The 22,062-nt window shown below is 36.1% G+C and overlaps 1 protein-coding gene across 2 annotated transcripts in view; it reads left to right on the top strand.

Annotated features, from left to right (window-relative positions):
* The window catches only part of APP (amyloid beta precursor protein), a 114,437-nt gene extending 92,376 nt beyond the window's left edge, over positions 1–22,061 (top strand). Inside the window, exons 11-17 of one of the 2 annotated variants that reach the window (XM_081327413.1) lie at positions 704–832; positions 4,482–4,581; positions 5,030–5,251; positions 12,025–12,078; positions 17,442–17,542; positions 19,164–19,310; positions 20,743–22,059. In XM_081327413.1, coding sequence (XP_081183539.1) covers positions 704–832; positions 4,482–4,581; positions 5,030–5,251; positions 12,025–12,078; positions 17,442–17,542; positions 19,164–19,310; positions 20,743–20,844 — 855 coding nt within the window. In that variant the 3' untranslated portion in view covers positions 20,845–22,059. Of the gene's footprint in view, positions 1–703; positions 833–4,481; positions 4,582–5,029; positions 5,252–12,024; positions 12,079–17,441; positions 17,543–19,163; positions 19,311–20,742 lie in introns of both variants that reach the window. The other variant, XM_081327414.1, reaches the window with a different exon arrangement.
* Position 22,062: the final 1 nt, after the last annotated feature.

Genomic DNA, 22,062 nt, shown 5'->3' with positions numbered 1-22,062 from the left:
TGAATGTGTGACTTCACCAATTTTTAGAGCATGATTGATTTGTAAATGTATCTTTCGAAGACTGCAGAAGCTTCAGTTTTTGCAACCTTCTGTATTTTTTTAATCCAATATATTTTTACGTAGGCATTTATTAGAAATGACATGATTTTTGCATTTAAAATTCCTTAAGTATGGAGTTTGTGTTAAGCTGTACTTGTGTTAAGCTGTACCTCTTCTGAGTAGCTTAACAAATTTTGGTCTTGGCTTTTGCAAAATATGAAAAGTATGATTATGATAATGCTTTTACAGACTGGAGAATAATGCATCTTGGTTTTGTTGATTAGAATGTATCTCATCTTTATAATGACTTAAATTGATGCACTTGATTGAAGTTTGGATTTAATGGAAACATATCTCCTGCCCTTGGGTAAATGATAGTTTTACTATAATTATTTTTGTGAGTATTTCTCTGAAATGGATAGGACTTGAAACTTTGAAGGTGGCTTCTATATTGAAATATACATGTGAAAACTAACATTGTCCTTTATATTACCTAGTATTTTTTTCATATTACTATACTTTGGGAAATGAACAGACCTATTAACAGAAGTACGCTACTTTATTTCATAGAATCTAAGCTTTATTGGTCTTTTAAAGGCTACATACATTTCATGGAACTGTCAACTTCATAAGTGATTTATGTGGTGGGATTTTATCTCTATAGCCTCGACATGTATTTAATATGCTAAAGAAGTATGTGCGTGCGGAACAGAAAGACAGACAGCATACACTGAAACATTTTGAACATGTGCGGATGGTGGACCCTAAGAAAGCAGCACAGATCAGATCTCAGGTAAGGAGACAGAAAATTATAGAAGTTCTTGTTTTAATATTGTGTGAATGTCAGCCTAAAACGGTTGAATAGAAAGCATAAATTAAAAGAGCTACAAGATCCAATACAGTAATATTGTTTCTCTTTATATTTAGTTTTCTAGAGAAACTAAAGTTGTCATACTTTTAAGCATTTTGTTGCATCCATTTTAGTATTTTTAAAATAAATTTTGGATTTCCGCATAGGTTGCATTTTTTATCAAACGCTCCTTCATGAACTAAATTCATTTATGTGTATTTTCCATTTATTCTTATATGGAAACTATTCTTGATACATGGTTATGCTTATGCAATAAATTATTGCTCATCAAACATAGCAGTTACTACTTTGATGTCAGCCGTTACTGATGATGTGAGTGATAGCTTCCTATTTAAAAAGCTGTTTAACTTGCCTGTTTTCCTTAAGGTATTAATACTGTATAATGCTTCGGCAAGCATATTTGTAGAATTTTTGAAGTTTCAAATTTTCCTGTGGACATATCTCTCTGAGGTTTTAAGTGCACAATATGCAAAAGGTGCTTGTCTTTTTTTATTAAAACACAATTTTATTACAAGATGGCAAAAGTTGTAAGAAAAGATTAGAAATGCATGTTTTCATGATGTAGATTTTCACAGTTGAATCATGAACACATTCTTGTATGAAGCTTGTAAAGTATATGCTTAATAAATCAGTTTCACATGCAAGTAAGAAAACAAGGGCCGAGCTTTCCATTTTATGTAGCTGACTTTGTCTTAAGTTTCCCTTTTACAGTTCTCTGGCCTTGTCTAGCTTCAATTGCTAAGCAAGGTCAAGTGTGGTTAGTACTTGACTGGGAGATCTCTAAGGAATACCAAGAATATAGGCTACAATCTTCTCTCCCAAAATATAATCTATTCAGTTAAACGTCTTTATCAACTTTTCTATGGGATAAATTAATAAAGGGGAAATGATACTTCTTTTTTTAATTAATTTTTTTTATTGAAAAGTTTTACAATACAATTTTAAATACAAAAGAACCCCTCCTCCGCCTCCCCCCTCCCCAACCCCCCCTACCCTACCCTCCCCCCTCCCCGACTTCCCAGAGCTGAATACAGGGTATAATAATACAAACAAGTATAATCTAAAATATGCTAACAACAATAATAAAACATTAAATTCTATCACACTTTAACTCTCCATAATCAAAATATTAATAAAATAACTATTAACCAATTATACGTCATAAAAAATCCGCTACTTATTCAAATGCTAAATGATACTTTTTAGTCCCATATTTATTCTGAATATATTCAATCCATCTTCTCCATTCCACAATGTATCTCTGTTGCGATTGATCTTTCAAATATGCTGAAATCTTTGCCATTTCCGCCAAGTTAGAAACTTTCAAAGTCCACTCTTCTATAGTCGGCAGTTCTTCCTTCTTCCAATATTGTGCTACTAAAAGTCTCGCTGCCGTAATTAAATGCAACATCAACTTTGTATCTATAACAGTAGTATCTGTAATAATACCCAATAAAAACAATTGCGGAGAGAACTTTATCCTTTTCTTAAATATCTTTTGCATATTCCACCAAATTTTAATCCAAATAGCTTTAACCTTTTTACAAGTCCACCATATATGAAAATACGTTGCATCCTCACAACCACACCTCCAACATTTGGGCTGGCAGTTCGGATACATACTTGCTAATTTTTTAGGATCTAAATGCCACCTATAAAACATTTTATAAAAATTATCTCTTAAGTTTTGGGCCTGTGTAAATTTTACATTTCTAACCCAAATCTTTTCCCAAGTGTCCATTGTAATAACTTCTTGAAACTTCTGGGCCCACTTTATCATACAATCTTTAACAAGTTCCATTTCTGAATCAATTTCTATCAATGCATTATATATCCTTTTTATATGTGCTTGACCTTGATCTCTAATTTGTTTTACCAAATTTTCATCAATCATCGAGAAACCAACTTTCTGATCCTCTTTCCATCTTGCCTGTAATTGCCCATACTGAAACCAAGTTTGTACAATCTTTTCTTCTTTTAAGACATTATATGGCTTTAATTGCCATACATTCCTTTCTAAACTTAAGATTTCCTTATATGTAGTCTTATCATGTTTAAATCCCACATTTATATTTTCTATTGCATGTTTAAGTATTGCCCAAATTGGTATCTTGTAATTTAACTTATGTCTATACTTTTTCCAAACTCGCAACAGAGCATACCTTAAAATATGTATCTTAAACACATTATCCACCTTATCATACAGTAAATATGCATGCCAACCAAATAACAAATCATGACCCTCAAGATTTAATAATCTCCCTTGTGTTAAGTTAAATAAAAGTTACAATATAAACCCAGCCCACCCCACCCTCCCCCTCCCTCGCTTCCCAGAGTTGAATACAGGGTTACAAATAAAATAAACATAATCTAACTAAGATTAACCAACTATGTAAGTAACCAAGTTCTTAATGCGCTTTAACTCCCTTTAAACTAAAAATACAAACCAAGTTAGAATATACACACCAATAACATAAACAAATAACATCCTTATTATTAAACTACGGTAATCAAAAATTTCACTATAATAAACTACTAATAAAAATAACAATATAAAATCTATTCGTAAGCTAAATGAAACTTTTTAGTCCCATATTTATTCTGAATATAATCTATCCATCTTCTCTGGAAATGATACTTCTGATATGTGGAATATCTGTGCAAATTTTTACTTTTTAAAATCTCTTCTCATCTTCTGAAGTCAGCGGAGAAAGGGGTTTATGAGGAAAACCCTCACTCTACAATCCTTCCTATCTCTGACACTTGTTATTACCAGTTTCGGACACCAGCAACAGAGTCAGTGTAAGGAATGTAGAATGTTGTCAGTCAGATTAAATGCTGTAAGCTTCTTCCTGTCAGAATCCTTCTGTTGCAATTTGCCCATGACCAGAAGCTTTTCATCGGAGATTTTCTGTATTCTGATGTTTTAATGCAAAGTAAATTGTTCTGGAAGTGCTTCCTTTGTCACTGGGATATTTCCTTGAGGGACAGTATAAGAAATATGACAGTTCAAAGTAATGATACTTTGGTCATTTTAGGAATTCTTGTGCTGGCTATAAAAAAAAAATCTTGTAACTTTTTGAGGCTTGTACCTATTAAAGCAGTAATGCTCCAGCACCTCCCATCCCTGGGTGAAACTCAGTCAGAAGCAAGAACAGATGTCAGGGTGAGGACTTTGGCATGTCTATTTAGCATGCAGTTTATCAATCCTCAACTGGAACACTTAAATATTATTGCTTTTCTAGATTTTGAAACACTACTATGAATGAAGGCTTTTCAGCCCTTAGTAGGTATTGTGAATAAAATAAACAGCTTTTCCTCGTCAAATTGTTCAGAAAAGACCTTGATGGAGAACTCTTCATACTGTCCTATAATTCTGCTCTCTTCCTTACTAAACATTTTCTAAGAAAAAATAAATTGGCATGGCCTTCCTATAAATAAAATCAACACAATAGCAGTTTGCCCTTTCGAGGTTTGGATAACATCAGTGGATTTCTTATTAATCATTTTATAATTTCTCAGCTATAACTTCAAGACGTTTGTAAGTGGTGTTGTAATTTTATTTCTGTAGGTTATGACACATCTACGTGTGACATACGAGCGTATGAATCAGTCTCTTTCTCTTCTTTACAATGTGCCAGCAGTTGCTGAAGAGATTCAGGATGAAGTTGGTAAGTACAATCTCATTTTAATTTGAAAATTTTATTCTAGCAATAGTGCAGTAATTTTCAACTATTGGGGGGGGAAAGAAATTGTAACATGCATGGTATTAAAGGAGATTTCAGTTTCTCATACAATTGGAAGGAAACACAGAACTGAAGTGTTGTTGAGTTACCACATGGCTAATAACATGGGATGAGAAAAGCCACTATATGTTAATAAGAAATTGGATTTTTCCATGCTTTTCAGGCAACAAACCTGGAAAAGGCAAATAAAATGTATTACTCGGGAGGATATGCTTGTTTTTATCAATACTGCTAGAATTGTACATGCTTTTCAATGAATTGTTTAAAAAATACAGTGTAATGTTGTGTCAAGGTAAATTATTAGGGTAATAGTCTAAAATGTTTTTGTTACGGTTGGTTTTTTTTTTTTTTGTGTGTGTGTGTCTTTCTTCAGATGAATTACTTCAGAAAGAACAAAACTACTCTGATGATGTCTTGGCTAATATGATCAGTGAACCCAGGATCAGCTATGGAAAGGATGCCCTCATGCCTTCCTTGACAGAGACTAAAAAAACAGTTGAACGTCTCCCAGTAGATGGAGAATTCAGCCTAGACAATCTTCAGCCTTGGCATCCCTTTGTAGTCGATCCAGTCCCAGCAAATACTGAAAATGAAGGTAATGTAATAAGAGCTTGGGTGGAGATAGTGTGCTTATTATAAGATTCATTATGAGAAAGACTTGATCTCTCTGACTTGTAAGGGTTTTTTTAATCATTCTGAGTGGTGGAAGGTCTGTCAGAACAACTTGATTGCCTGGTGGATAGGATGAGAAATTTCAGAGATGACATTCACGTACTCCATTGGACTGAGAATCAGTAAAAAATTGAAGTGAGATGCCTTTAGAGCAGGGATGTCAAACTGCCAGCCCACGGGCCGGATGTGTCATCCCGAAGCCGCGCCCACCCCATTGCCGGCAGTGGCAAAACTGTACCGATACGTTGCGCGACGTCATATGACGTCGCGAGTTTGACATGTCTGCTTTAGAGTATTAATGCAGAGAAAGTGTCAGAAATGTTTATCACTTGAAATAATAAAACTTGATTAAGAGAAGTGCTCAGAGTTCTTAATGAGTATCACTAACTTGGAGACTTAATGAAAATGAAATTTAAAGAAATATCATACACTTAATTAATAATTAATATCATTAATTGTCATATATAAAAAAACTGCTACTATTAAATAGAGATATGCAAAATATTGCATGCGTGGACCATTCTGTTGATGAAATAGCTGTTTTGGGGTGATCTGTGCTCAAACTAAACCATGTAAGTTTTAATTATTTTGGTCCATGGGCAAAATGTGGCTCTTTTGGACTGTCTGTGGACCAAAACCAGACTATTCCAGGCAGAAATGTCTCCAAGGAGCAGCAGGAATGAAGTTTATAAGAAAAGCTAAGGCCATCAGTGACAGCTGAGAGGAAGGCAAAGCATATCACTCCCTTTTCTTCTCTTCCTTTCAGTAGCTCCCAGCACAGCACATTGGCCTACTCACACATCTTTCCAGTCTTTTCTTTCCCTCCCCTTATCCACTTCTCAGCCATTGTCATTGTCTCAACATGACATCCTCACCCCAACTTTCCCAATGTCTTTTTTTCCCCCAGTGTCTTATAGGTTATTGTTGACCATGTTGTAGAATTCAATCTCCATTCATTCTGGTAATAAGGAAACTCAACAAGCTTAACATTCCTCTGTCCTAGTCCTATTAGACCTCTCAGCGGCGTTCGATACCAACAACCATGGTATCCTGCTGCGGCATCTCAGGGGATTGGGAGTGGGAGGCACAGTTTTTCAGTGGTTCTCCTCCTATCTCCTGGGACGTTCGCAGTCGGTGTTGGCAGGGGGGCAGAGGTCGGCCTCGAGGCCTCTCGCTTGTGAGTTCCTCAGGGGTCGGTCCTCTCGCCACTCCTGTTCAACATCTACATGAAACCGCTGGGTGAGATCATTCGTGGTTTTGGAGTTGGGTATCATCAGTACGCTGATGATACCCAGCTTTTTATTTTGACCCCAAACTACCTCAGTGATGCCCTCGACGTGATGTCCCATTGCCTGGAAGCGGTTCGGGTCTGGATGGGGAGGAACAGACTTCAACTCAACCCCGACAAGACTGAGTGGCTGTGCATACCGGCATACCGGGATATTCAGAATATTCCATCTCTTTCTATGGGGGGTGAGCTATTACCCCCTGTAGATAGGGCTCGCAACTTGGGAGTCCTCCTAGATTCACGGCTTACTTTGGAAGATCACATAGTGGCTGTGACTAGGGGGGCCTTCATCCAGGTTCACCTGGTGCGCCAGTTGCGGCCCTATCTAGACCGGGATGCCCTGTGTACGGTCACTCATGCGCTCATGACCTCTTGTTTAGACTACTGCAACTCTCTCTACATGGGGCTGCCCTTGAGGACCACTCGGAGGCTTCAACTGGTACAGAATGCAGCCGCGAGAGTTGTGTTGGGAGTCTCCCGATACTCCCATGTTACACCTCTGCTCCGCGAGCTGCATTGGCTCCCAGTTGTCTTCCGGGTGAGATTCAAGGTACTGGTAATGGTGTTCAAGGCCCTAAATGGCATGGGTCCGGAGTACCTCAGGGATCACCTGCTGCCGGCATCAACTTCCCTCCGCCCTGTGCGTTCCCACAGAGAGGGCCTCCTTAGGGTGCCACTGGTCAGAGAATGTCGTCTGGTGGCCCCCAGGGGGAGGTCCCTCTCTGTGGGCGCCCCGGATTTATGGAATCAGTTGCCGGTCGAGCTCCGGATGGCGCCCGACCTTCGCTCCTTCCGACGCGATCTGAAGACTCACTTATTCGAACAAGCCGGCCTGGCCTGATGGGGGATGGGTTGGGATCTTACTGTTGTTTTTAATATATCTATTTATTGTTTTATCTTAGGCATTATGTTTAATTCTTTTTTAACTTTTGTATCTTTGTATTTTTATATGTTTGCCCTATTCACCGCCCTGAGTCCTTCAGGAGAAGGGCGGTATATAAATAAATATTATTATTATTATTATTATTATTATTATTATTATTATTATTATTATTATTATTATTATTATTATTATTATTATTATTATTATTATTATTATTATTATTATTTATTATTCTCTATCTGAAAATGTGTGGCAGTACATCTTCCATCTTCCTCATCCTCCATAGTCTCACTTAAGATTTAAATTTAAATAAAATTAAGAAGTCAATACTGGTGATTCACAACATAAAACAGAGACTTAAAAGTTGTTGAAGCAACTGTTGAAAGGTGTACTTTTCCACCCTTACGGTATCCATTATGCCTTTATGGCCTATTTTTGGTGACATGCTCCCATTTTGAGGTTGGGAGATAAGATTTTCACAAAGGTGCCATGAACTCGTGGAGAAATGTTTGGCACATAAAATAAATCTGCTCTAGTGAACCCTGTATTGGTAGAAATAGAGGAGATGACGTAAGGATTTTGCAACCACAAGTGGATTACCTGAGATTTAACTTTGGCTTGTGGATACAGGAAAGTAGGTAGTCACATATGTGCTTTAACCTGGGCCTGGTCTAGCTTTTTCAGGAAACTACAAAGGGATGAAGAATTGGATACAATTCTCTTATGGAAGGCATTATGCCTGCTGCCTTAAAATTTGTGGTCATTCATCCCCTCTGTAAAGTCAACAATTCTTGAAAATAACAATGTGGCTCCAACATTTTTTTAAGAAGTTGTTAAAAGACTAGTAGTTTATTTAGAATGGAAGTCAGGATTCATAACTGAGCATGGACAGAAGCCACCTTGATTTCCCTCCTGGATGGCTTGCATTAGAATATGGATAAGTATAATGCGGTCCTCTGGTCCTTTTAGATCTCTTGAGTTCCTTTGATATCATCTACTATGAAATCCTTCTGGATTACATGATAAACATTGGACCTTGTGAGCAATATATTGGTTTTTCTCCTTTCTGTCTGAACAGTACAAGTCAATGGTAATACATTTACATGGGACAGGCTTTAAGCATTGCTTAAAAGCTACCGGTAGTATGGTTGTCCAGCAGTAACCAACTTGTCATGTTGCAGGGTCATCTTTTCTCTCCTGTATATATAACATCTATATGAAGATGCTAACTGAGTAATCTACTTGGTTTAAATTAGATTATCTCATAGGTAATTTACATAGCTTGAGATGTGACATCAGGTGATATGCTGGATAGGAAGACTTTCCTAGGTATAGATCCATGTTTTGGGGATTCTCCTAGAATGCATCTGGTCCCTCAACATCCTAGCAGAAAACAATCCAAGGAACATACCTCAAGGTCCTGATTAGTGTACTTAGTAGAAAGGTTAAGATTATAGTGCAAGAATTCCAGTTATTCTTTTACTTTCTAATGAAGTCTTCATTTTTGTCAAATAATTTTGCTCATAATTTTGATAACTGCCAACTGCCTTAACTAGTCTAGATCCTAGATCCTCACCATTTCATGGACTTGGAACTACTGAAATGTTCTTTGTATGGGTGTTCCTTTGAAGGCTCTCTTGAAGCTGCATGTGGCACAGAATGCAGCAGCCTGTTTACAGTGTGCAAAAGCCGCCAGGATAACATAATCTGTAAAGCCCTTCTTGGCACGGTGCCTCAGTATCTGTGGGAGCACTTGCTTCAGGTAGAATCAATTCCAGATTATTTGGCCCAGAAAACAGTATGAGTCCCCTCTCGTGAGATTAGAGGACAAAGCTACAATGTGTTACTTTTCAAATTAGGGTCATCTGTTTTATGTAAGCCTTATCTGTGGCGATCCAGATGGCATCCTTGCTTACAGTTTTCCGGTGCAAAGCAGACCGCTTGGGTAGCATTTATATCTGCTGAAGGATACAGAAGGGCAGAAAAGTCACTCTGATGCCATTTTTTTAAGGAGGTGTGATTGTATGGGTTTTAAATCAGAAAGCTAATTAGAGTAGCAATATTAGAAATGTTATAAATAAATGAATGCAAGCCTTTGAATCTTTGGCAAAAATATAAATAAATCATCTTTTCCATACAGTCAAGCTTTTAATGGGTGGCACTGCCTAAACTCTGGCAGTCAAAAACATCTTTTCTGTTGACGCCTCAGAAAGACAAAACACAAGTACAAAATCTTTCACAGATTGTGACTATAAATCCCACAATTCACATGGGCAAGAAGCTTTTCTTCTTACTTATCCAATTCTCAGCCTGCAGATGAATAATAAAGTCACCACTGGTTTGAAGGGTTCTGTATTCAAATTTCATGTTGTAAGTAAACTTATGTTAACCGTTCTGTGATTATTTATTTATCTTGTCAGTTGATACTGCTGCCCAACTAGCAATATGGAATGAAAATAAAAAACTAGGCCAACAAGATGAAAGCACACATAAGTACTGCTCAACTTACAACCATTCATTTAGTGACCATTTGAAGTTACAATGGTACCGAAAAAATGACTAACGACCAATCCTCACATTTATGCCCATTGCAACTTCCCCATAGTCGTGTGACCAGAATTAATGGGCTTGGCAACCAACATCTATTTACAGTGGTTGCAGTGTACCAGGGTCCCGTGAGTGCCATTCACAACCTTCCCAACCGGCTTCCAACAAAGCTAAGCCAGTGAGGAAGCTGGATTCATTTCACAGCCGTATGATTCAGTTAACAGCTACAACGATTCTTTAACGATTCTGGTCCCAATTGTGATCATAAGTCGAGGATTACTTGTATACACATACATAAGAAAAGCACAGCAAGGCCAAGGCTTCAACCCTGTCAGTTTTTGGAGAGTTACAAATGGGCTCATCGTTTATCCTGGCTCAGTACCCAGTGGAAAGGCTAGGTCTTTAAAGCTTTGTGGAGGGCCAACAAATTTGGGACCGTGGAGTAGGCTGTTCCTCTGCAATAGAAAATGTATACATCTCCTGAATCCTGCTGCGGGGCACAGTTTTAAAAATTATTTTCTACTAAAAGTAACAAATGACATGTTCTTTGATTCTCATTCATATATTCCATATGGATATATTCTACATTCCCTGTACATTTCTGAATTTTGTAATTATTACTTGGTATTTTTGATTTTTAATAATAATAACAACAACATCTACTTTTCAAAAAAAACCCACCATTTTTTACTATGTGCCATAGAACATTAGTGTCAATTCTGAGCAATCACATAGATTATTTTTCTCCATGACGTAACATGGAGATCTCTAACTTGGCCCGTCAGGTGATCTAGAGTCAAATATATTTTTGCTATAACTTAAGTTCATCTAGCTTGCTTCTAGTTATCTTCTACTCTTTCCTTCTACCATTTCGAGCATTAAATCTTTCTTCAGAGAGGCAGGTCTTTGCATAATGTGTCAGAAGTACAATAATTTGAGCCTGAGCGTTTATGCCTTGAGTGAGAACTCTGGGTTAATTAAATATCTCTTGTTATTTTGAAAATAGTAAATTTGCATGCGCTCACATTGTCAAACGTGCTCTAGTATTACCCAGTGAAGCTTACAAATATAAGAGTGTAGGCATTAATGAACTAAATATTGATTTTGGTTACTATGCATGTGGACTGCTTGGCAGGATTTCAAGGCAAAGACAAATATTTGTAGCTAAAATTTTCTATAAAGAACTTTTATAATTATAGAACTGTTATAATCAAGACATTATAGAACAACCTTTTCTAATCTAGTGCCTTTCAAATATATTGGAAGTCAATTCTTGTAATTTCTAATTTGGCTTAAAAATAATGGGACTTGTGACCCAACATGCACAGACATTGTTTTCCAAAACTTTGTTTTAGAAATAATTCCTTTTTCTTTTGTAGTGATATAGAATATTGGTTTTGAAAAGATGATAAACTTTTAAAACTTCACTCAGTTATTTTGTTGGATATTTGTTTTGAGATTTATGATAGTATTTGATGATAATTATTGTAACAATAGCAGCATAACTTATAAAGGGCAAGAAAAATTAATGGAGTAAGAATTAACTTTAAAATAAGTTGGTATGTATTTATTTGTGATCTTTGTGTTATCAGTTTTGGGGTTTTTTTAAAAAAAAACCCCAGGATAATTTATTTTACATTGAAAGATATTTTTTTTCTTTTCTATTACTTATTTTGTATATTATTTTGATTCAGGATAGCTAAATTGTAACAGCTAGTAATTGATTACAATAAGACGTCAGTTGCATATATACATTTAGTTTCAAATGTTCTTGTTTCTTTCTTTTTGTTTTCAGGATTAACTTAAAGCAGATACTTTTTCTCAGCTGATGCTTTTGTAACTTCATTTATGCCATATATCTTTCCTGCACTGTCCCAATCAAAACCACAGGCAAATTGTTTTTGAACTTTTGGTTTATTTCTTTTTATTTGCTCTTTATCTTTCCTTTTTATTTATTTCTTTGGCTGCCTATACCCAGTTGAGCCAGTTGATGCCCGTCCAGCTGCAGACAGAGGACTCACCACACGACCAGGTATATAATTGGCATGGCTTTTACCTACCTAACCTGTGCTGTCCTGCATGTCTGTATTTGGCTTGAGTTGAAGGAATCATCTTTTCTTTGTCATATTTCTGTGCTGTGCTCTTCTGTCTTTGCATAGGCATGATTTAACAACAGTAACACACAAGCAGAATAATCTTGCTTCAATATTTCCGTTGACCCAGGAATTATAGTTATCAAGAATGTGATGAACTTAAAAGTGGGGCGACTGGATGGTTTAGGAAATTGTTACTCCTATGTATTTAAAAAAAGTTAAATCAGGGCAACTTGACCAAAGTATATTAACTCTATACTAGTCCAGTTGCCCTGATTTAACTTTTTAAAATACTTTTGGCCTGGATGATTGAGTCTTCATTAATATATCGCTCCTATTTAGTTTTTTTTCCTTATATACTTAACATTCAGCAGCAACAATTTGATACTCAAAAGATGTAATATTTCATGATACAGTTTTATGCATGAAACATAAAAATTTGATAAAATATTTGGGCTTTAAAATGTGCCATCTATTCAGTCCAGACTGCCTCATAATTCTCCTTTCAATTACTATGTAATGTAATTTACTCACCCTACCATACCATTTTAGTAAAAATAGTTAAAGTAGTTAAACAATGGTAAATAGCACTTTCCACTTCTTTCAGGAGCATAACTGGAATATATCACAAGTGAGGATATATGCGTATAAAATTAGTGGGCTATGGAAGCATTTATTTTTGGGGTATAATAAACATTAAAATAACTTTTTATCTAATAAGTCATTTGGGCACATTGTCATATAAAATAAACATATAACACTATTCTACGGGTCACAAGTTCCCAAGACATTTGTTGGGTATATTATTAAGACCATAAAGAAAGAAAAATGTAATAAATATCTTTTGAAGCAAAAACAAATCAAAGTTTAATATTAATCGTGCTGCACAATACAGCACTTAAAAAAAAAAAAATTACAGTTCAAAATAAGTAATTACCAAATATTCCCCTTGCTTTACAGAAGACAGCTTACAGATCTCTTCTAAAGATTATTGGGTTGAACTTGTTAAGCGTGTTTTATTTCTTTCATAAATAGGCCTATTGAAATCTTCAACAAGTCTTAATAAAACATCTGTAATAGTGCAGTTTTGGAGGAGGGACTTCAGGTCAACAAGTAGTTTAAATAATTGCTTTTAATTGCTTATCAGACCCTTTTTCCATATCCAGTCACCAATTACAGGACTTTAGAATTAATGTGACATCTTTGCCATTCTTGGGGGAAAAAATTGTTAACACTACAAATATTTTAAAAATAAATGACTCTTTCCATCTTCAATGAAAGCTAGGTCCTCTCCTGGTTTAGCTATCACCATCTGTTCCAGTGATTTTGTCATTAAGTGAAATAGTTTTTAAACGTGTGAGTGAAAGAGGGGGAGAGAGAGGCAAGACTGTCATGTAATTTAGATTATCTCCTACAGTGCCCTGTGCTTGGTGTTTTTTGTTTTCCTTTTTTTACTCTTTCTCAAGGCAGAGAGATTACTTTAACAAGCTCAGCAATGTGATCTCAGTTAGCTCATTAGAATCCCCCAGTCAGCACTGCTGCTGAATAATTAAGTTTCAGACTGAAGGCTTTTTTTTGTAATATATTTTATTATTATTTTTAACATAATCATCATTAATATTTGGTAAACAGCATGTTGTCTAGGTTTATATTTACAATCAATAACAATTAACTTCTATAATTTCATACTCCACATAATAGTTTTCCTTGATTTTCTCTTCTTCCAACAATATTCTTTTTTATCAAACTTAAATTAGTACATTTCTTAGTAATTTTAGTAGATAACAGTTGAATATAGACATTTTTCTAGTATTTCTACAAGTAACAACCACATCAATATAAATCTTCTTTTCTAATTAATCATCTTAATCACCTTGTCATAGATCCTGTTTTTAAAGTTCCCATTTAAATTTGTTTTCCCCAATGTTCAAAAAACATTTTCCCTGTTAAGTTTTTAGAGTTAATTACAATTAAATATTTAAGATCTTTTCATCATACAAGCCACCCCAAAACTTTTACATTTCTCATATCTTAAAAAAAAGAGAGAAGAAAAAAGAAATAATATACTACTTGAAAAACATGTCCCTCTTAAGCTAAAATACATTTATGTCCAAAAAAATTTCTATTCTTTTTAAATATATTCAAACCAATATTTAACTAAGTATTCCATCTAATAAATCCACAGCTAATCTTTTAAAACTATTCAAAACATTATTAATTAAAATTTTCTCAAAATCCATTATTTTTAAGTATCTAAAACATTAGCCTCATATAAATCATCCCAACATTTTTATTGTTCTCATATCATAAACAAAAATACTATATTGCTTAAAAAGCCTATTCCTCTTAAACTAAAATTCATTTATATCCAAAATTTTATTTCTTTAACCATATTCAAATAAGTGCTTAATCTTTAAATATTCCATCTGATAAATCCCATCATCTAATTTCTTAATTTTAACTTTAGTCTTTTTTTTTGCAAAGCATCTTTCTTAATCAGTGTGCTCCTCTGAACCAAAGGATCTTCCCACAGTTTTGTAAATATTGTTGTAGGTTCGAGAGGTGAGTCAAGTAAGGTGTTTTTGTGGGGATGCTTCACCCCATCATATTCCTTGAAAATCTTTTTCTTTCTCTCATTGTTTCTCTTATCATTGTTTCTCTCTCCAGTTCTCGTAGTTCTCCTGACAGCTCTGTAAGGCATTTTATCAAATCTTTTTTCTTGTCCTTAGATTTATTTTGCAATCTTGAAGTATAAATTGTCTTTTCCATGTCCAATATTTCCTGCAGATTTTTCTCCACCTGGGTTAAATCAATAGTTCCTTCCTTATTAAATTTCATCTTTAAGCCTCTTTTCTCTAGTTTATGCTCAGTTATCTGCTTTACTTGATTGCTGTCTTTTGTTGTTTTCTGAGTTTGTTTGCTGTGAAGTTAAATTGAGGATATGTTCATTTAAATTTTCAAAATTATTTTTGATTTCCTAGTGATTTGAAGTCATTGTGATTTCTATTAGTTGTAACATAGCATACATTTCCTCTTGGAAAGTATATTTGTCTTTTCTTGATATGTTTTTTCTGCAGACCTTTGATGTTCCATGATAGCCAAAAATCAAAGTTCCTTTTCTGCAAACAGCTTTAAAATCACAGTTCAATAAGTATTTATAATCCAGGAGGGTCAATTTTTTTTAGTTTTATAGTTCTCATTTTATAGATAGCCCAAAATGTTTTCTTTATTATGGCTGTTCTTTGTTAAAGAGTTGAAGGTCACAATAATAAGTTATCTTGTCCTAGGCTTGCCAATTCCTATGTTTAGTTCAATCATAATTATGTATTTTCATCCACCACTAGATGTCAGCACCAGTTCATTCTTCAATGTTCAAAACAGGCAATTTCCATTTATTTTCATTAATAATTTTGCCAGGAAAATCTTAACTATTTCCACCAATTTCACACTTATCCAGTCTTATATTTATTTCATTTAAATATGTTTTGTTCCCCCATACGAAGTTAATTTGCCGCTTCTGTCTGTAGGAGGGTGGAGCAAAAATCCCCCTCCTCTCACTTTCAGAGGATTTTTGGGGTTTTTTTGGGGGGGTGTTCCCCAGGAAATCAATCAGGTAGAAGAGAATCAATCAATATTCTTACCCAGTTCCAGACACGTTGTTTACGATCAAGCTTAATTTAGTGCTTTTTTGCTTCAGCTACTTGTAGCTTGGGCTAGACCAGGGGTCAGCAACCTGAAAAAGGAAAAGAGCCACTGGGAACCGGTTCCATCACACATAAAAAAAAGTGGGAGCCGCGTGCGTGCGTCCATGCACGCGCATGTGCAAAAAACTTTGCGCATGTGCAAAACGGTTTTTCTTGGACGTGCGCGGTTGCCAATTTTTTTTATGTGTGATGGAACGGGTTCCCAGTTGCGCGACGGCGACGGCCCGTCTGCAAAGCTGCCGCTTTCGGCAGCCTGCAAACGTGCCGCGGCAGCTTTCTCAAAGAGCGGCGCCGCTGCCCATTCCGAGAGGTGCGCGCGCACCTCTCCGAATGACCGTAGGTGCGCGCGCACCTCCCCAAACCTTTGGAGAGGTGCGCGCGTACCTCCGCACGAACGGGCAGCGGCGCCGCTTCTTGGGAAAGCTGCCGCGGCCCATCTGCAAAGCTGCCGAAAGCGGCAGCTTTGCAGACGGGCCGCGGCAGCTTTCCCAAGAAGCGGCGCCGCTACCCATTCCGAGAGGTGCACGCGCACCTCTCCGAATGACCGTAGGTGCGCGCGCACCTCCCCAAACCTCCCCAAACGTCGGCAGGTCTCCAGATGGCGGCGGCTTGGGAGAGGTGCCGGACGGGATGGCGGCGGTTTGGCGAGTGCGCGTGTACTCTCCAAACTGCCGCCATCCCGTTTGCACAGCTGCCGTGTTCGTCAATGTTTGATGAACGCGGCAGGTCTCCGGACGGGATGGCGGCGGCTTGGAGAGGTACGCGCGCACCTCCGCCCTTCGGAAAGGTGCGCGCGCACCTCTCGGAACGGGCGGTGCCACTCTCCATTTGGAGAGGTGCGCGCGCACCACTGCCCGTTCGAAGAGGTGCGCGTGCACCAGGCAGCTGGGAGCCGCAGCAATGCTATTCATTGCTCAGCTATTTTTGCTATTTTAACATTCTTTAACATAAATTGCATACATCAGATTTGATTCATATTAGCCTAGTAAAATACATAAATAAATGGCAGCCTTGCTAAAATTCAGCCATGAGTTAAGAGTTACCTATTTCTAATTTAAATCAGAATTAAATATCAGGATATAAATTTTATTATTCATTAGCAATGATCGTTTGACTGAGTGCATATAAACCAGTATTTTACAATTGTACAGTATGTATCTATAGCTTTAGGGCCTGATCGTCCCAACACTTTCCTTTCTCGCAATGAGCCACAAACGTTATTTGAACTTGCACTTTGAGAAATGAAACAATATCACAATGTAACTGCAACCAAGATTCTCTACTTGATGTTAATGTTAGATGTCTCAGTGAGCCAATTCAGTCAGGCATCACATTCTCAGTTAGTGCCAGGAATAAGAATCATGCTTTTAAGCTTGCTCCAACTTAATTACCTGGCCTCTTTTCTTCTGAACACTGTTTGTGGTCTCATCTATTTCTTTGTTTCACCATTTTTCCTGTTTAACTCCAATTACCTTTCATTGTCTAATTTTTCATTTGCATTTCTTAATATTTTTCTGTTGGTAGCTGTGGTGGATGGTGTTCCTATAAGTATTTTCCAAATTTCTTAGTCATTTCTTGGGTTTTTTGGGTTAACACAGGCTCTGGATTAACTAATGTTAAGACAGAAGAAACCTCAGAATTAAAGATGGATGCAGAATACAGACATGATTCAGGATATGAAGTACATCATCAGAAACTGGCAAGTACAGTCTCCGTTCTTAGATTTAATTTAGTTAAAATTACTGTAAACAATTTGGCAGTTGCTACTGTTGTTGCATTGCTACATTTGTTTATGAACCCATTTCATATAAATTTCTTTAGGACGTTGTCCTGCGATTATTGAAATCTGGATTTTGAGAAACCATATTATCTGACAACAAGATAACATTTTTTCTGACAACAAGATAACATTTTTATAGTAAAGTCTAACACTTCTTTATATTATGTTACATGTTACATGATGCTATGTTATACTTTTATGTATGCATGTATATAAATTTTTGGTAAATTATAAACATGGGTGATTTTTCTTTGATCACCACTCACTCAGCAACTACTCAAACTTACAGTGGTGTTTAACGAGTAGTAATTATGACCAGACTTTGTACTTACACAGTCTCCTTCAGTCTCCTTCAGCACAGTCTCCTTCAGTCATGTGAACATGATCTGGGCACTTGGCAACCTAGCTTGCAGTTATGACCTCACAGTGTCCCATGGTCCCATGATTGTGCTTTGTGACTTTCACTGTTGGCTTCCCACAAGCAAAATCCATGGTGAAAGCGGCAGGAAGCTAGATGTTGTGATCATGTGAGCTCCTCACATAATAACTCGTGTGATCCCTACTTTAAAAAGGCAGCTAGGATGCCAGAATTGCTATTGCTAGGTGGCATGGTCATATGTTATTTTTCAATATACAGCTGCTTTGCTTAATGACAAAGTTCTGGGTCCCAGATATCATAGGTAAATGAGAGCTACCTGTAAGTTTTTTATAGTGTATGGCTAAAAAAAAAGTACTATAAAAAGAAGCAAGCAGATGGATTCTGTACACTCCATTATTTGTTTGCTTCTTAAATTAGCCACCATCATATTTCCCATCTTTATTGTATGTGAGTGGATAGATCTCCACTTGAATGAGACAGGTCTACAGCTGTTCCTTCTAGTTTGCTGCATACGAGTTTTTTTGAAAATTTTAAGTACATTGAATTTGAATCTCCTTTTGGAGAGTAATCTGCAAGAATCATACGAATTAAAATATACATTTGTAAAAAATTCTGAGGGAAAATTTGTTTTATGATGCCAAAGTGAACAGAGAAAAATTTAATTGTACTGTTGGTCACACGGCAAGGAAACACTTAAAAAGAGTATTGAAAAGGCTCAGTATTTTTTATCCTTTAAACCTGATGATACAATTTGTTTGCCTTAAAATGCCACTTTTAAAAAAAAATGATTTGGAATTCTTCAGCATATGTTCTACTAGTTAGCCTATTTGGTTAACTCCTGCAGGGAAGCTTTTTACAAGTCTTGCCAGAGCTTCCCAGAAGCTTTGTGAGAGCCTGCAAAACTCATTGCCAGATAGTTGCTTTCCTAGGTTACAAGAGCATTGTATGATAAATAGTAAGTGCTCTTTTTAAAAAAAAAGAGAGAGAGAGAGAATCGGATCATAACCATTTGCCTTAGGAAACAGTATTTAGGTATTTAAACTTGCTTACTTTGGAGAAATTATTGGATTGTACATTGCAAATGCATCATTTTGTAAAGCTAAAAAATACATTGGAAATCATGTTAATCTTCTTATACGATAACCTATTGTTTTTGTTTAGGTATTCTTTGCTGAAGATGTAGGCTCAAATAAAGGTGCCATAATTGGACTAATGGTAGGGGGTGTCGTCATTGCCACAGTCATTGTTATCACTTTAGTGATGCTAAAGAAGAAACAGTATACCTCTATCCATCATGGTGTAGTGGAGGTAAATGAAACTGATAAATATTATTCCATACATTATTTCAGAAGCAGACAATACTAAATAAATTTAAGTCCATCTGTGTAAATTGTGTATTTAGTAGAATGGGATTAATTGTATGATATATGTCATCTGTATCCTTAATATTCTTTTTAGCATGGGTCAAATTTCTCTAGCTTAATATTCCTATGTTGGATACGTAGACCTGTGCTCCAAAAGAATGCTTAAACTGAAATTTTAGTTATGTTTCTCTATATCACCCACATAATAGCACGGAATAGACTGCCTATCTCTATAGTCTCAAGGTATTAAAAAGGGTACATCTCACCATTTTAAAGGTATTAAATTACAGAATGTTTAACCTGGTGGACCAAAGCACTGACGGCATTCTTTCTGCATAACATCTGTTGGGAAGTAAAAGACAGTGAACAACAGCTCTGATGTTTTCCAGGACCAATCCTCATTTGAGTGATTTGAATGACTATATTTCAGGACTGAACATTCATCTACTTTTTAAACAGCTTAAACAAATGTTAAATGAACAGTGAATTTTATACAGTATTTCTTATATCTAGGAATGTTATTCCAATATCTCCATATAAAAATTGGGGAGAAGGACATATTCAACATTGCCTATTAACCAATAGAAACTCAGATACCGTCATGATTGTTAGTGGTCACAAAAATAACAGTAATAATTACACAATCCCAGTGTTTGTAATGTTCAGAAGAAAATTAGTAGTTCAAAAGAAACTACTAACTAAACTAAATTTTATCAGTGGCACATCTAAAATATTTTGATTCAACTTGCCCTATTTTCCAATTATAGTATATCTTTATCAAACTCAGAAAGTATAATGCCAGTCCATCCTATAAATAAATTGATTAAACTGTATTAGTATTACAGTGTTATTACCATAACAAGTAAGCTATTATATGACAAAATTTATGTATCTTGTATGCAGACTGGACCCCATCCTTTTGCCCTTCAAGCAGCCGGTGATGGTTTTAATAAGGCAATAACAGATTTTAATATATTTAATTATTTTATGGATGATGTAGCTTTGCATTGCTAGAGTTGTACAAATAAGGGGGATACCAATGCTGGGAATAAATAAATAAACAAACCGATTCTACTGATAGAAAAGAATATTTGTAGCTCAGGGTTGAACTGTGAGGTCCTTGGTGATCTCTGAGCTTGATGGTTTTCTTGTGGATATTGTTCCTACGGAATGGGGGTTTGCTATCATTTTATGTATTAATGGCCACTAAGATATAAAATAGCTGCAAACCCCACCTAGCACTGATGATGTTATCTAGTTTGGTAACAAAATATCTGCAAGAAAACAAGCAAGCTCAGAGAGCACCAAAGACCCCACAAACAATTGTGGCCTGTCCATGTTGGGCTTTGACTGTACTCTCCTTTGTCCTTCTCCAGGTGGATGCTGCAGTGACACCAGAGGAACGTCACCTTTCTAAGATGCAACAAAATGGCTACGAAAACCCAACCTACAAGTTCTTTGAGCAAATGCAGAACTAGAACACCATAGCAACCTCATGAATTGGACAGCAAAGTGATTGCTTCACTGCCCATCGATGTTCAGCTGAAAGTAATATGGAAATAAGCAAACAAAACAATGTTTATTATTTACTCATTATCGCCTTTTGACAGCTGTGCTGTAACACAAGTAGATGCCTGAACTTGAATTATAAAATCAGTAATGTACTCTTTTTCTTGACATTTCAGTCTTTACACTACATTATTAATGAATGTTTTTGTGTACTGTAAAGTTAGCTGTACTTAACTAGTGCATGAATAGATTATTTCTTGATTATTTATCATACAGCTCCTTTAGCCAGTTGTATATTATTCTTGTGATTTGTGATGAACAAAAAAAAATAAGTCCTAATTGAAATATACTTTTAAGAATTGATGGGGGATGTTTTTTGTGTATGTGGGATTGAGCTGCTTCTGTTTGCTGAGTTCCTTTTTCTGCTTACTATGCATTTTAAAAACAAACATGTTTTGGGAATTTTTTTTTTAAAGAAAGTATTCCAGATGAGTTATTTTCCTCTGCAGTTGCATTTTATTGTACAGATTGTTGCTTCTGCTGCACTAGTGATGTAGAAAATCATGGGAATACACATTTGTTTCTTTGTGCCTGTTTTATGTGCACACCTTTAGGCATTGAGGGAGTAAAGGTTTTTTTTTTGCCATGTATCTTTTCATCTAAAAAAGAAAGAAGAAAGAAAAAGCATCATCCCTGTTAATCATGAGTACTTTTATACCAGGGCAGGGTGAAGGGGAAGGATGGGAGAAATGCCTGCTGGTTTAAAAAATAACAGGGAACCTACAAATGTTTCTGCAGGTTAATAATACAGTACTGTTGCTTATGAATTGATAGCTTTCTATACTGTGTTACATAAATAAATTACAAATAAGACTATTGGGCAAGAGTTTTACTTGGATGGAGAAATTACATTTTGGGAGGAATAATTTTAATAATGACCATCAAGTGGGAGGGTTGCGGGGGGGGGGGGAGGGAGGGTGAGCTATTTTTTTTTTCTTCTGCGAAAAAGACATGATTCATAGAATTTCTTCTTTAAATACAATAGATAAAACTAGCAGTGGGTGAGAGGGTGTTTGCCTTGGCATGCCTTCCCTCTAAAAATGTCTTTTTTCAGTTTGTATAATAGTGTTTTAATGTAAATAAATACATTCCTGGAGGAGTTTTATGATATTAGTGTGATTCTGTGA

This window comes from Vipera berus, assembly GCF_964194415.1.
Source record: "Vipera berus genome assembly, chromosome: 4".
NCBI classification, from domain to species: domain Eukaryota; kingdom Metazoa; phylum Chordata; class Lepidosauria; order Squamata; family Viperidae; genus Vipera; species Vipera berus.
This window is presented reverse-complemented; position numbering and strand designations above follow the sequence as displayed.